Below are 15,418 nucleotides of genomic sequence, written 5' to 3'. Positions count from 1 at the left end.
TCAAATACATTACTTAATTTTCTGTTCCAATTTTACTTCTTGTGAGGAGTAAAAGAAATACCTCGAAATTAAAAAGATCTAAATAATTTTCACTAATTTATAAATAAGCATTATAAGGGATACTAATGCTGAATTTTTTTTTGTATGCTTAGCTCTGTAGAGGTTTACCTAGTTTGGAGGTACACATCCAGTTTTTAATTTCTTTCCTTATTGACTTATTCAATTTTGCTAAGTGGAAAAAGAATCTTTCTAAAAATGAATACATTATATATTTGTTCATAGTGTTTTCCTACTAATCATAAAAGAACTAAAACTTTTAAAGGTTAGTTTGAAAGATTTTGTTCTGTGCTAAAGCTCAGCTGAATCAAACCCCCCCAGTGTTTTCTACTTACATTGAATTTGTTTCTGAATTTATTATCCTAATTAATAACTATTTTCTTCCTATGTGGCATAATATGCAAATTTATTATCGCATCGTTACAAAGGTCAAGTTCAAATTTTTCTCCATCATAATTTTCTCTCTGGAGGGGCAGGCTGTCTGCTGGCGTGGGTGAGAGAGTACAGAGGACCATGTGTGTCTAAGTGCAAAAGCCATAATCTTTCTTCCCATGAAAAATCACAGGATTTAAGGCCTCCCAAGTTCCTGAAGTCTGAAATTCCAAGTACATATTTATTTAAAGCTGGTGGAACTGATCCCAGACAGGAGAGAAAAGACCAGTTTGCTGATTCTAGCGTTATATTTTAATTCTAATAAGCTTTTTAATGTCCAAAAATCCTGGTTTGCAATTTAAATGCTGATCATGACATTTGTCTTTTCCAAATTACTGCTACATTGAACTTCCTTTCTTCTTCCAGTGTTTTTTATTATATTCATTGTGAAGCATTTGGAATATTAATCTTGGGGGTGGGGAAAGGAAATGTCTGGTTTGCTTACTGTAACTAGGCAAGTAATTTCTAGGGAACTGTTTACTTAACAAACTGAGTTTCTTGGTTTGTTTTTTTTCCAGCAGTTTGTTATATGGCTCAGAATTCTGGAAATAGTTTGAGCTTCTTCTGTGGACAGCTTATGCCTATGTGTAGATAGCAAAATGCCTGCAGATGGAACACTGTTTAAATTGGGCTTGTTTTTGCTTGAGCTAACTTCTGGTTTATTTTGGACCATTTCAGATTGAACTGGCTAATGGCCAATGTAGACTGGATAAATTGGTTGGTGCTATGACTGTTCATCCAGAACTCCCACAGACATCTCTTTGTATCATGGAAGAATTTTGAAGCCTCTCAGTTTGTTGTTTGTTTTGTTGTATTTTTTTTTAACATTTGTCAGAAACTAAGGGATAATTATATCTTCTATGTATCTCAAAATGGTTCAGGTGTGGTCCTGGTGGGGACACAGTCTAGGTGACAGAATAGATTTGTCTCTTTTGTGACATAGTGCCTACTAGTGACTAACAATCTCACTAGCTCTAATAGTAGCAAATTCTACTGTTAAAGTTGTGGATAGAAAAATGGAATGATCAGTTCTGGAGCACCTGAGCCCCTGCTGCTGTTTCCTGTGTTGCTGGGAGTGCAGGGTGCATAGCAGGATGCTTTGCTGCTGCAAGAGAGGGAGGGGAGGGGTAGATTCCAGTCCCAAGCATCTGCCATCTGGGAGCTTCAGGAAATGGGATTAGGTTGTGGAAACTTTTGGGGTTTTTTTGGTTTTTTTTTTGTTTGTTTTTTGTTTGTTTTTTTGTTTGTTTGATTTTTTGTTTTGTTGGTTTTGTTTGTTTGTTTGTTTTTTGTGGTTTTTTGTTTTGTTTTTGGGGGTTTTTTTGTTTGATTTTTTTTGTTTTTTTTTTTCTTCTTGCTTTCTACTTAATTGGAAGGATTTAGGAAGAATAAATAAAAGAGTATCTGAGCTGTTCCTGGTTATGTCCACACTTTTTTTCCCTGTCAAATTTTGAAGTCTTTTTTGAAGTAAGTCATTGTGTCACACCTAATGACAGTATGAACTGTCAAGGATAGTTTTGGGACCTGTTTTGTGATATTAGTGGTGTAGACCAAAGTGAATCCCCCCTTACAGCAGGAGGTGAGGTCTGAATAGGCTGAATGTAATCTGACAAAGCAGGTAAACAAGGCAAATGATGCATTTACAGGTGTTAAGAAGTTTTCCTTTTGCATGGAGAGAAAAGTGGGAGTCTCCTGAAGCAGCTGGTGAGGATACTGTCAGCAAGGGGTGGATGGCTGGTGATGGTCCTGCCCAGGAAGAGGTGTGGTGACAGTGAGTCACCTCTTGACAAAACAGAGGAACTTGACCATTAATGGCAAGTGTAGGTTCCAGCTGGATTAATAGAGCTGCATGATATCCATTGCAGTTTAGCAGCTCAGCTCAGGGTTTAGGATTATGAACTGTGCTGTATTAAGTAGCATATCCCTTTCACAAGCAGAGCCTGTGGCTGGCCCAGCATGTTGCTCAACTTTGGCTTTCTTTCACAGAATGACAGTCTTTGGAAGCAATGTTCCAGGGTGTTTGGTTCCTTCCTGCAGCTGTAAGTCCCAGCAGCAGCAGCACTCCCCTGGTCACGGAGGAGAAGCACAGCCTGCCATGAGCTATTAAGCTAAAGCCTCAGACAGATCTCTTTCTGTCTGCCTTCAACGTGTCTCCTGTTTCTTGTGTGTTCTACAGGCTCGGTCTGGCATTGAGTTGGGCTACAGAAATTAAATGGAAAAGGGAGTGAAGTGTATTCCTGTACATTTGGGCAGAAACAGGCATTTTTTGTGAAACTGGTGAAGGTCCAAAATGTACAATTTCTTTCATGCGTTCTTCTGCCAAAGTTTCAGAAAAACATAACTGAGTTTTCAGAAAACCACTTACTTATATAGACTACATAACACACTTCCTCTCCAGGGTTCATACTTTGCTTTGTGGTGAAAATCTTTTCTTACATTTGTAAGCCAGCTGTTGTTCAGTACTCAGGCCAATTTCATGAAATCCTCTTTGAAGTAAAGACATCTTGAATAATTTCAGGACTGTAGTAAAGGAGTACCATAAGTCAGTAGTGGTTGATCTGTTGGCACTTTTGCTGGGTAATCCATTGCAATGCATAATGTTCTGTGTACTGCAGGTAGGGGTACTGATGTCCTAGTTAGCCCAGCTAAAAGGCTTTGCAAGAAAAGTCTTGGTCAAGGTTTGACCTTGGTTTTTAGTAGCTCTACTGTTCTTTTGCCTGTTATCAGGACTGGTTGTTTTTAATTTCTAAGGTACATGTCTAGAGTAAGAATATTCCTGTGTTCAGATGAGGAAACTGCAAGGCTGAGATGCTGCCACTAAAATATTTTGCTGCTTCAGCCAGAGACTAATCTGTGATGTGATTCCAGTTTCACTGTGACATTCTTCATGCTGTGTAAAGTGAACCTTGAAGTGGGAGGCATTGGCACAGGTCACCCAGAGCAGCTGCAGATGCCCAATCCCTGGCAAATTCCGAGTTCCAGGCCAGGTTGGATGGGGCTTTGAGCAGACTGGTCAAGTGTGTGGCATCCCTGCCCATGGTGGGGGGAGTGGTTTGTTTGCTTGGTTGTGTTCCCAACCCCCTGTGCCTGCCAGGCATTGATTTAGATTTGGTTCAGCCACAAGAAACCACCAGGCTTGGGGATGCTCCATTCTTACAGGACCTTGGCCAAACCCAGGCAGATTTTGTTCTGGTTTAGCACACTGCTGACTCTTGTGTGTAACAGCCAAAGATGAGCCCTCCACCTTTAGGCCTTTTATCCTCAACAGGATTTGCAACTCAAAGACGGGTACAGTTTTTCATGAATAGATATTGTGATGCTTTGAGCCTTTTAAGTCTTCAGCACACTGAAGAGGTTGAAGGAGAAATCTATGCCTTGTCAGGATGCAATACACTTTTTATGGGCAACTGGCCTTAATTGAGATCTAAATACATTCTTGATAAGACTTCTTAGAGTCAGTGCTGCTGTGTTTAGGGACAAGATCATCTAGATTTTCCTAGTGAAAGTCATCTAAGTCATCTTTCAGTTCTACTTTTCATTTGTAAAAGCTGGTTATGCTTAATTCTTGTTTTTAGAAACTTAAGCAAAATACCTGAAAATGGGAAAATAATTTTCAGATAAACAAAATGTGAAGAAAAAAGAATGTCCAAAATGTGGAAGACTAAAAAGCAGAAGGGGAAGCTACTTTGGATAACTAGTACTGATTGAAGTTTCTCTCCTGGAAGCGTGTAGAATTTTTACATGGTGATTAAATATGATTTCAGTAATTTTTCAGAATGAGAGGGCTGTTTTATTTTTTAAATTTGAATAGTCTAATGACTTGTTTTGAACACAGAAACATTAAAATGAAACTAACCTAACAGATGTATTTTCTTTCCTTTTAAGCTATGATGTTATCTTTGCTGGAGGCCCTGAAGAACTACTAAAGAAATTTCAGGAAACAAATCACAAAGTGGTGTTTGCAGCAGATGGACTAATTTGGCCGGATAAAAGGCTGGCTGACAAATATCCTGTTGTCCGGAGTGGAAAACGATTCCTGAACTCAGGAGGCAAGTGTGATCCTCAAACACTTGAACTGGAACATGACCCATCTGTGTTGTCTGTTCTATGTACTTGTGTGGAGCTGTTCCTGAATCACCCATGTATAAACCTGTTATATGCTGTTATCTTCCTGCCCTCCCCACTTGAATAGCTCCTCTTCTGTGCTCCCTTTTCATTCAAATTTGCACAGTGCTATTTGGCAATAACTTGTAAAAAGCAGATAAATACAGTCAGGGTCTAGCAAGCAGCTGTGCAAGGATTGCTTCAGAAGCAAGGCAGTGCACAGGCCCAGGCAAAGCAACACGTGCTGTCTGTAGGCACAGTTCAGCCTGGACACAGAATTCCTGAGCTCAGCTGCCTGGTTCCTGGAGATCTCTGCACACAGGGTGGATGTGCTGGCAGTCTGCCTGGCCTGTCAGCATGGCTTACACAGCTCCTTCTAAAAGAAGTGGGAGCTACTCCCTGTAATCTCAGTGATGGATGAATTCTGGAATCCTCCTTTAAATGCCAGCTTTGCTAATAATTCTGCCCTTGATTAATGCATGCACTGATACAAATACTGTGCTGTGTAGAAGCTATTGAGTGTGTAATTTCTGGGGCACCTTTCTTCAGTGTGCAGGTCTGGGAGTGTCCCTGTTTCTTTCCCTCATGTATATGTCCTATCTTTTTTTATTTTGGTGTATATTGATTTTGAGTTGAATTCTCATTTTATTTCTGGCAGTATTAGATTCAGGCATCTCTGCCAGTAAGAAGTGATTGATGAAAATGAAACTTCTTCCCACAGATGAGCTTCTTGAGAAAGTGATAGTCTGATATTATGCTTTGGCATTCTCAGAACTATCCTGGGCAGATCTGATATATTTTTTTTTTCCTTAAAATACCATTAATATAAAAATAGCCATTAATTATTAACTTTTTGAAACAGACCTGTTACATACCTCAGGAAGAAGATTATATTTTGAGCCAAATTTCATAAATTTCATACTTTTTCTTTCTGGCACCACTCAGAATGAAGTCCCTGGTTGGTGGACAGCGTTGGCAGAGTAGTGCTTTTTATTGAAATAACATGTGTGTGTGATGTTGCAGGATTTATTGGTTATGCTCCATACATAAATCGTATTGTGCAGCAATGGAATCTGCAGGATAATGATGATGACCAGCTGTTTTACACCAAAATCTATGTTGACTCATTGGCAAGGGTAGGTAGTAACTCGCTTTCTCTTTTCTTTCTGCTTGAAATAACATGCTGCTCCTCATAAAACACCAGAAGATGAAAAGACAAGGATTGCTGTCTCTTTATACTGTAGTGCCATGTTGACAGTTGTTTGTTCTCCTGAGGTTCCTACTGCTGGAATGATGAACAGGCTCCCAAAGGGTCAAGACTTGATGTATTATTTCAGGCTGTCTTCAGACCCAGGCAGGTTCTGCTTCATTGTTAGGAATAACAGCTCTGAGGTATATGATCAGACACATTTATCTCAATGAGAGTCCCATGTACTTGGCAGTTTGACAGCCAGAGAATGTGGCATTTTTCCAGGGTGTCACTGAACTACTTGCTGATCCAGTGTTTTATATTTTGGCTTGCTGCCATTTCAGATCCTGCCTTCAGCTTTCTGTGCAAATGTGTTCAATAAAGCTGCATTGTAAATTTTTGGTGAAGACCCCTCTGTGTCCTCACTTAAAATTTTTTGCTGAGTTGCAGTGTTAAAGCATGACAGATGTTAGAGGCAAGTCCATGATGCTGGAAAAAGAGGGATAAGGGAAGGTAACAATATATTGAGGCTAAAAGACTTTAGAATTTGATATAGCAGAAGTTTGAGAAGGATTTTGTATGCTTAAGGCTGATGCAAGGTTTTTGAAATATACACGTGCTGTTTCTGGCATAACTTAAAGGAAAATCAAGTCTGATTGGATACAGGTTCAGAAATAATATAGAATATTTCTGTTGGAAGAGACCTACAGTGATCATCTAGTCTGACTGGCTGACCAATATGGGCCTGACCTAAAGATAAAAGGATGTTACTAAGGTCATTGCCCAAATGCTTTTTAAGCATTAGGCTGGAGGTATTGACAAACTGATCCAGGGTTTGACCACCTTGTTCATAAAGAAATGCTTCCTAGTGTTCAGTCTGAGCCTTCCCTGGTGCAGCTTTGAAGCATTCCCAGCAGCTCAGCACCTCCCTCTCCCCTTCCCCTGCTCAGGAAGCTGTAGGGAGCAGGAGGTGCCCCTCAGCCTGCTCCTCACAGGAAATTCCTTCCAGCCTTTAATGTTTGAATTGCTTATATGCAAGTTTAGTCAGATACCAGGTATGCAAGTGAAGAGACAGAGTGTAGAGATATTAAAACTGATTCTGCATCCAAGTCAGAAGTAACATAATTAGTTGTCTAAATGGATTGTCTTCGAGACCAAAACTGTGTATCTGTGCAGAGCACAGCCCAAAACACTTGTGTGGTGCTTATTATACATCACCATTATACTTGTTATACATCACCACTGATTCTTTGTGTAGTAATAATATTCCCAATGCTGTAGAATGTATAAGAAAATCTTGGAAGACCGAAACCAAGGATGTCATCTGTATAGGGGTTTTTAAGTGTTGCATACTTGAATCAACATTTTAAAAATGGTAAAACATAGTATTTAAAGTAAGCTAGGATTGGTAATACTACATTAGGAGCATGTTTTAAAACCACTAGTATTTTCTATTCTGACATGATACTTAAATTTGGCTTTTATATTTTTGTGACTCTGAAACACAGCATGTTTTGTTTCTGGGCCAAGACTTGTTAATGATTTTTTTTAAGACACAAATTTTCTTTAGCTTATACTGCTAAATTGCAGTTCCTGGGGAGAGTTATGACCTTTATCCTCCAAGTTTAAAGTTTCTGCATATGCAAAACTGATTGCTATAGAACTGCACAGCTTGGGAATACAGAAAAATGTAGCAATGTAAAGAACACATAGAGTCATTTTCCCTGATTCCTTGCTGCCACTGTGGCATAATTGCAATGTTACTGTAAAAACACTGGCTTTTAGAATGCCTCAACAGCTTTGGTGCTTTGATTTCAGGAGCGCATTAACATTACTTTGGACCACAAATGTACAATTTTCCAGACCCTAAATGGAGCTGTTGGTGAGTGTGTGATTTGCACATTGTGTGTTTCATTAACTGTTTTTAACACTTCTTTTTTGGCTTAACTGTGAATGTAATTCTTTAAACATGTGCTTATTTTAAGGAAGTGTTTGTATGGGTAAACCTGATCCCCAGATCAGTTATAGGTCTTCTGGGTTGATTATTAATTGAATTCTCTCATTGATAAAATATTTTATTTAAAATAGAAAAAAAATAGTTTTAAATAAATGAAGTTGGCAGTAAATACACAGATAAGGATAATTTTTCCATCTGCCTCTCCAAAACTTAATTACAGGAGTAAGATTAGTAATTAAAATTGCATTTTAGATATTCTCAAGCAAACAGCTATACATAATGAAGTAGAATGTAGAATAATGTAGAATTTTCTTTATTTAACTGTCATTAATTTAAACGGAAAAATGCATCTATGGAAACTTCCTTTCTTACATCTGACCTCCAATTTTGGAACAACTTTTTATAGTCAGATCATATCTGAAATAATTTGTATTTGCACTAAATTAGAATTATTTTTAAAGCAGACTTTTTCCCAATACTTAAACTGCTGATGAGAAACTATGAAGTTTGATGTCACCTCATTTATCATAAGGACCTTAGAATTCAAGATCTAGTTTAAAAAAATGAACAAAAGCTTCTAAATAAATAATACTGACAATGATAGCAGCAGCAAGATCTATTGTATCAGCAAGGACTTAAAAACTCTGAAATTTTAGCTTTTATTTATGATCTTACTGTACTGCTTTGTTGATTTGCAGATGAAGTCCTTTTGAAATTTGAAGAAGGAAAAGTAAGAGCAAGGAATTCAGTGTATGACACCCTACCAGTCACCATTCATGGAAATGGTCCAACTAAAGTGAGTGACAGTTTGGTTTTATTTTCATGTAAAACCAAAACATAAATGAAGGCAAAAAATACAATGTTAGAAGAGAATAAAACACCAGTGCACATTTCCATTTAATGTTATTAGGAATTGAGAAGATAAAAACCCCCTTCAAATTCATGTTATTCTGCTGTCACTGTAAATTGATATTGATGCTGAAACAACTCATTCTGCTCCCAAATTCATTGCAGCATGGGATATTAGAAGCAAGTAAGCTTTTGTTAATTTGTTCACTAACACAGAACTGTTCTTGGAGCCAGTGAAGAATGTGCATCTGGTTATTAAATGGCAGTCAGAGTAATGGAGGGCAGGATAATCTAGCCAAGAGTGATGGGCTGGGATACAAAACAGTAACACATCTGTTCCTACCCTGGACCCAGGTGTGTGTATGCACATATATAAGAAAATCCATTGCATTTAGGCAAGAGAAGTCCCTGTGTGAGTGTATCTGTCTGGGTACACGTGTGGCTGGCTCTTGCCATTACCTGCAGTGTCACTGTCACTGCTGTCAACGTGCCCATGGCTTGTCAGCTTTGGGCACGTGGTCGAGCACTGGCTGCCCTGTGGAATAGCTGCTTTGACAGGTTCTGTTCATGTGTAAGGATTCAGGGCCTCAGAGGTCCCTGCCCAGTTTCTCTGAGAGAAATGGCTGTTTTGGTCATATGGCAGCTGCACCTCTTTGTTCTGTGCCAAAGAAGTGCAAAGGTGTATCGTTTACAGTAGGATCAGTTGGCTGAAGAATTGGGCATGGCTACTTTCTAATTTCTTCTGAATAAATGTTCCTTACTGTAGCTCCTTATTTTCAGAAAAATGCATTTCAGGAGAATGAAGTAAAGTTTGGAACTCACTAATATCCCAGGGACTGCTGCTGCTTTGTTTGTGCACTTGTATTTTGATTTTGGAATTAGTGACTATAACGATGCCTTTATCTGTTTGCCTTATAACTACTCAGAAGGGGTGAAATGTATAACCAATTCTTTCCATTTTTGCCTCAATTAAAACCTCAAATTCTTTCATCACTGGTTTTTCTGACGTGTTGCCAGTAAAAGGAAAGGTTCTGTATTTTACAGTTGGGCAAACAGCTTAGGATGGAACTTCTTATACTAATACAAGAGTTATGCTACATTAAAAAAACCCTCCACCTCTGCCTGTGGTGATGTTTTAAAAACAAAGAGGAAACTCTTACTATGCATCACTTTGTTAGTGTGGCAAAATTCTTCTGTTTTAAAGCCAGGATAGAATGAAAAGGACAATAATAGGCAAAAGGTTTTATCAAGTTAGTAAATAAACTAGCATAAAAATAATTCCCAGAATCAACTGCTAATAGTTAAATTTTTTAATTCAGAAGATAATTCTGCTTTGTACTTAGTCTCTCCAATCTGCAGATTAGTAAATTGCATTGGTTAGATACACCTCTCGAAATATATACCAAAGAATTTTTATGTTCTGATGTGTAATAATTTTATTTTTCACCTCAAGTGCATGTCATTTTTAATACTCATTTTTGTAGACTTTATGGTACATAGTTAATTTCTGTTTTGTCAACAAAAAGAATAAGACGAAGTTTTTGCCTGCTATTTTTTGTTTGTTTCTTGTCAGGTGCCTTTAGTTACAAATTATTAAATGAATAAGCCTGAATTGTTGGATAGGTACAGCTCATCCTTTGCATGCATCTTTCATTAATTTGAATTGTTCATTTATATACCAGATTCACCTGAATTATTTGGGAAATTATATTCCTAATGCTTGGACACAGGAAACTGGTTGCAGTGTTTGTGATTTGGACTTGCTAGACCTGTCAGCAGTAAAGGTGAGATTACTCTGCCCTGGAACAAGGCTCTTTTGGGTACAGTTGATAAGTGTTTAGGGATTTCTGAGGCCAAGTGGCTTCTTCATGCAACATTATATTTTACTACTTTCAGGAATATTTTTATGCCTGTATCTTAATATAGGTTTGCACTTATTACTGAAGATGATGCCATCCCCAAAAGCCCTCCAGGTCTTCATCTCTGTTCAGCAAGAGTTAATGAACAATTTTTGAATTGTGCAAAGTTCTAGAGAATAATTAGAATTTTGGAAGAGGTAGAAAAACTCTAAGATATTTCAGATTTTTTGACCTACGAAACAGTCAGTATATGTAACTTGAACAACTTCTGTTGCAAATAGAGTTTAATAGTTAACTGACATGGTTACAATTACTATTTTCTGAGATTAGACAATCCAAAACAGCTTTGCCTTGTAGAAGACAATACACATATTTGTATTGTATAAGCAAATATGTTTCTGTAGAAAAAGATCTGATGTGATTGAGACTGGATATCAGTACAGTTTTCAGAATTCTAGTAGGACAAATGCACACATACACATGGCATGTGTATGGATATGCAATACTTGGCAGCTTTGGCTCTTCCACTCCAAGCATGATGTCTTTTATGTCTCTGTAAATATTTCAGCTTGTACACAGTAAATTTGAGGCAGAGTAAATACTAAGCTCTGCCATGTGGAATTGTAAGACTTGGATGAAAAAGTGAATTCTGATTATTCCTAACAGGCTCTTTCCAGCAGATGTTTCATTTCTGTTCTGTATTGAAGATTTGAATGAGAACAGATCTCAGAAGATCATGTTGAGGATAGCATGAAAGAGCTAGTGGCTGGTTTTCTTTGTAATGGAAGGACAAAGTGAAAGCATTTATAAGCAATAAGTAGCTAAAGGACTGGAATATAAACTAAAAAAGTTATTGCTGAAATTTTAATAACTTTCAGATTCTTTCTATATTTTTAAATTTCAGTTTTGCTTTTAAGATACACATTTTAATGGTGTTCTAATTAGATAGTGTTTGCACTCCCTTTTACCTGAGGAAAAGATGTTGTCAGAGATTTTTTTTTTCCAGTGCTGTTGGTAATTAAGACATGGTTTTGGAGCAGTTAAATCTTAAAGCCAGTAAAGGGGATGCAATAATTTACTGGATAGCTTCCTATAGTTTATGTACATGAACTTGGAATGTGTCTTCTTTACTGTAAAGCATTCTTTGGACTTCATGCCTCACTTACTCTGCCAGAAGAAATAACAAGGCTTTTCCTTGGCCTCAGTGGAAGTGTTTACTTCGGGCATTTCTAAGCACCAGCAGTATTTTGTTTTCTGAACGTGCTCTTTGTTCAGGCCAGTCTGGTTGCTACTTAGCAAGAAATTCTCAGTGAAAAGAGCAGTTCATGTTCTGTGCCTCTCATAATTTTCTCCATATTGTTTAACTGCCTGCATTTATGCATTCATATCTTCTGAAGATCTTGCTTGTTTTTTGGGATTGCATACAAAGGAGCTCAGAGGTACATATGCAAGTTCTTTTGCTCAGTCCTTGATCTTTTGACAGAAACAGGATCTCCTGGGCTGCAGTCATGGCTGAGGTGTGGGAAACCTCAGGAGCTGCTCTGTTCTGATAATGTCAGCAGCCTGTGCCACCCCCAAATTAGTCACCTGTTCAGGTAGAACCAGCATAATGGAACATAGTTGAAGAGGGCACATGGACTCAATAAGTGCAAATTTTTGCTACTTTCTTAAAGGTTTTTTTAAATTTTGTTTTGTTTTTCTGAAACCTAAATTAAGTTTGTTGGTCAATTTAACCTCCCTAGAAATGTTTTTAAATTCTAAACCTTCTTACTGGTGTGGAGACTTTCCACTGTGGCTGAAAAGGATGAACTCACTCTTCTCATTTTGCTGGCAACTCTTGTGGCAAGAGATCCTGGACTTTGCTCTGTGCAGTTGAACTGAGAAATTGTCCTGTATTTCTTCCAAAAGTTGTCTTACAGTCAACTACTGTTTATTAAAAAGTAAACTTTAAAAGTCAAATACATGACTTCACTGAAAATGAGAAAATCTATCAGAGAAAATGTAACATCTAGGTGCAGACTGGGTATTCCCAAAGTGATTTTGCTGAGACAACTTCTGATTTCATGTACTCAAAATGCTCATTGTGACCTAGATTCAGATTATGCAGTGACATCTCTTTGTGGTAAACCAAGGTCTGAATTGATGAACCCTGTGCTCTGAGGAGATGCAGTTTACAGGAACTTTTACTCCTAATATTTTAAACACCATTTTGCTTTGGTCACACTGAGATTTCAGTGTAGAGCTAAGTGGTTCACGTTTCAGTGTAATGAAGCAGTGTCAGTAATTCCTCATTGTCCCCATAGCCTTTGCACATCCAGCCTGAGCCTCTTTCTATTTCCCCTGGAGAATAAGGGGAGAATGACTCTGAATTAGAAAAATGTACAAAGTACAATCACTGCAGCCCTGGTAGCACACACCTGTGTGCTCACCTTAGCCTGGGCAGCTTTCCTTGTGCCTGGCACCAGTGGGACCAGTTCCTGTGGCAGCCTCAGCAGTGGCTACCAGGGAGGGGCAGGTGCTTTGCTGGAGACACCTCAGTGCATTTTTCAGTTGTTCTGGGGTTCCTGGGGTCTCTGTGTGGCTGTGCTTTCACAGCAGTGCTTATGAGGTTTGCAGATGCAGCTGTGGTGGGAGGTGGTCCATCAGCACTGGATGTTTCCTTGCTGGGGCACTGGCCAGGATGTTCCTGGGTTCTGATAGACAGTGACATGTGAAACCTCAGCATGTGTTGATGGTTTATCCAGACACTTCTCAAGTGGGTGTTGGCCTGCTTAAAAAGCTAGCTGGCAGCCTTTTATGCTCATATAAGGTTTCTCTCTGAGCCTTGTAATGGATTAGATTTTTATAGTAATTGTCTGGTTTGGAGATGGAAATAATTTTTAGTCAGTGTATTTCTTTGTGTAGGAGTTGATGCCTTTGAAGGTTAATTTTTTTTTTGTCTTGCATAGTGCAATAAAACACTTCAGGACTACAGAAAAGTGCTGTCTATGTTTCTTTTAGTGGTCATGATCTCATGATCTCTATCAAGCACATACAAAGCAGCCAAATACCATCAAAATATGTGAATTCACTTTAAAATAAGGTCCGTGAAAGTTCAGTATTCTTGAATGGAAGGAGAGAAGCTCTGTTAGTTCATTAAAGATATCTCTAAAATCAGTAAGTAGGGAAGGAATGCAGAGCCCAGTTAAAATGAATGGGGGGAAATAGTGCATATACATTTATGGAAGGGTATTGCAGTCTTTGGCTTAAAGTACAACTGAGTAAAATATTTTGTGGTATTTATTCTTTAACTATTTTTAAAGAACTGGTCTCCCCTATATTTTCTTGTAAATGTAATCTGTGTCTGTACCTTGTTAAAAAAAAAAGTTTACCATGCTGTTCTAGGTGTATTTCCTTAAATGATTCTTTTGCTGTTTTAGTGGGTTTTTCTAAAGCAAGAATTTAAAAAAACATATTACATTATTTTCAACTTCCAGTGCGTGTTATTAAATTCAAAGAGTTTCATATCAATATTGAATCAATTGATCGTTGCTTATTTGTGAAGCCAGTGAAAATAAATGGGGTGCATGGCACTTTTGAGCACACTGGTTTTGATTGCTTGAAAGCTGTGTGGGCTGAGTTTACTACATGACATTAGTTGCTCTTTACTATAATGAATTTTAGAAAAGAGGCAAGTCTTATTGGTTGTGTCAAAATATCATTTTTTTTAGGAATATCCAAGAGTAAAAATTGGTGTTTTCATTGAACAACCCACTCCTTTCCTAACTAAATTTTTAGACAGACTGTTGACTCTGGACTACCCACGGGAGGCACTCAGTATCTTCGTTCATAATAATGTAAGTAAGACTTTTTCATTGTAGAAAGCTTCAATTATGGAAATGATGGTATGAATCAAAGTGTGGAGTATATGGATTTGATATAAGAACACAGTTAAAATGCATAGGAAGAGGTAATCCTTCAGAGTTTCGTATGCAGAGCTGGAAAAATTAAATGAAATCGTCTTAGGACTTACTGAAGTCTATTTAAAGAAACTGCTGAGATTCTTTTACTAATAAAAACATGTGTTTTGAAGTGTTTGCTTCTGGAGGAAGTACTGACTGACTTAAAACAATAGAGTAGAATAAGAGCAGAACAGTTCCAGTTGGAAGGAGCCCACAGTGACCATCTGGGCCAACTGCTGGCCACTTCAGGACTGACCAACAGTGACACCAAAAAATTAACAGCTGTCACCTGAGAGCCGAAATGGGATTTTGTTTTCATCTTGCTGATACCCCAGTGCATTTTTGTTTCTCGTGCTGAGTCCCATGGAAAGATTGGTGTGTTCAGATGTATTTTGACTGGCACTGCAAATAAGTTACATTTGAATCCTCTCTGCTAATTACCTAATGATGTGGCATTGCTGATACTTCCCCAATGGCTTCAGTCAGTATTGCTGTTTTGGGCAGCCTGGTCTAATAGAAGCTGTCCCTGCCCATGGCAGGGGGATTGGAAGGAGATGGTCTTTTTAAAAGTCCCTTCAACCCAAATCATTCTGTGATTCTATGATTTCAGTGAGTGAGGTGTTAAATGTGTGCAATTATTTTGGAAAAAAAATGAGGCTGGAAGAGAAATTGGAGTAAAATTTATTTATATCCCTTTTCAGTGTGCATGCATTGCTGTTGATATGACAGGAAAAAGGGGATCAATAATAGAGCTTATCACTAAAGTGTTCATTGTGGTTTTGTAAGGGGATTTCGAAGGTATACATGTGATATGCACATGCGAATTGTGGGCTATGTAGGTTTTGTAGATTCAGCCAAAAGTTTTATGGTATTTGAAATGGAATATAAAGGCTGAGCAGCTTTTTATTATAGAGGGAGAAAACCCCTACCCAATATTTCAATTATTCTAATGTCAGCCACAATAGGCAAAAGCTACAATGAGGGCACTGGTTTGCACTGCATGCAGCTGAGAGCTCTGAAATAGATATAA

General features: G+C 38.1%; 1 protein-coding gene across 6 annotated transcripts in view; it reads left to right on the top strand.

Annotated features, from left to right (window-relative positions):
- Nucleotides 1–15,418, top strand: part of PLOD2 (procollagen-lysine,2-oxoglutarate 5-dioxygenase 2) — a 64,340-nt gene that overhangs the window by 31,603 nt on the left and 17,319 nt on the right. For all 6 annotated transcript variants that reach the window (XM_088170810.1, XM_088170809.1, XM_088170808.1 and 3 more), the window contains exons 4-9: nucleotides 4,375–4,538; nucleotides 5,617–5,729; nucleotides 7,601–7,664; nucleotides 8,438–8,535; nucleotides 10,271–10,372; nucleotides 14,158–14,283. In XM_088170810.1, coding sequence (XP_088026936.1) covers nucleotides 4,375–4,538; nucleotides 5,617–5,729; nucleotides 7,601–7,664; nucleotides 8,438–8,535; nucleotides 10,271–10,372; nucleotides 14,158–14,283 — 667 coding nt within the window. The remainder of the gene's footprint in view (nucleotides 1–4,374; nucleotides 4,539–5,616; nucleotides 5,730–7,600; nucleotides 7,665–8,437; nucleotides 8,536–10,270; nucleotides 10,373–14,157; nucleotides 14,284–15,418) is intronic.

Source organism: Sturnus vulgaris, chromosome 10 (genome assembly GCF_052056855.1).
Source record: "Sturnus vulgaris isolate bStuVul1 chromosome 10, bStuVul1.hap1, whole genome shotgun sequence".
Taxonomy (NCBI): Eukaryota; Metazoa; Chordata; class Aves; order Passeriformes; family Sturnidae; genus Sturnus; species Sturnus vulgaris.
This window is presented reverse-complemented; position numbering and strand designations above follow the sequence as displayed.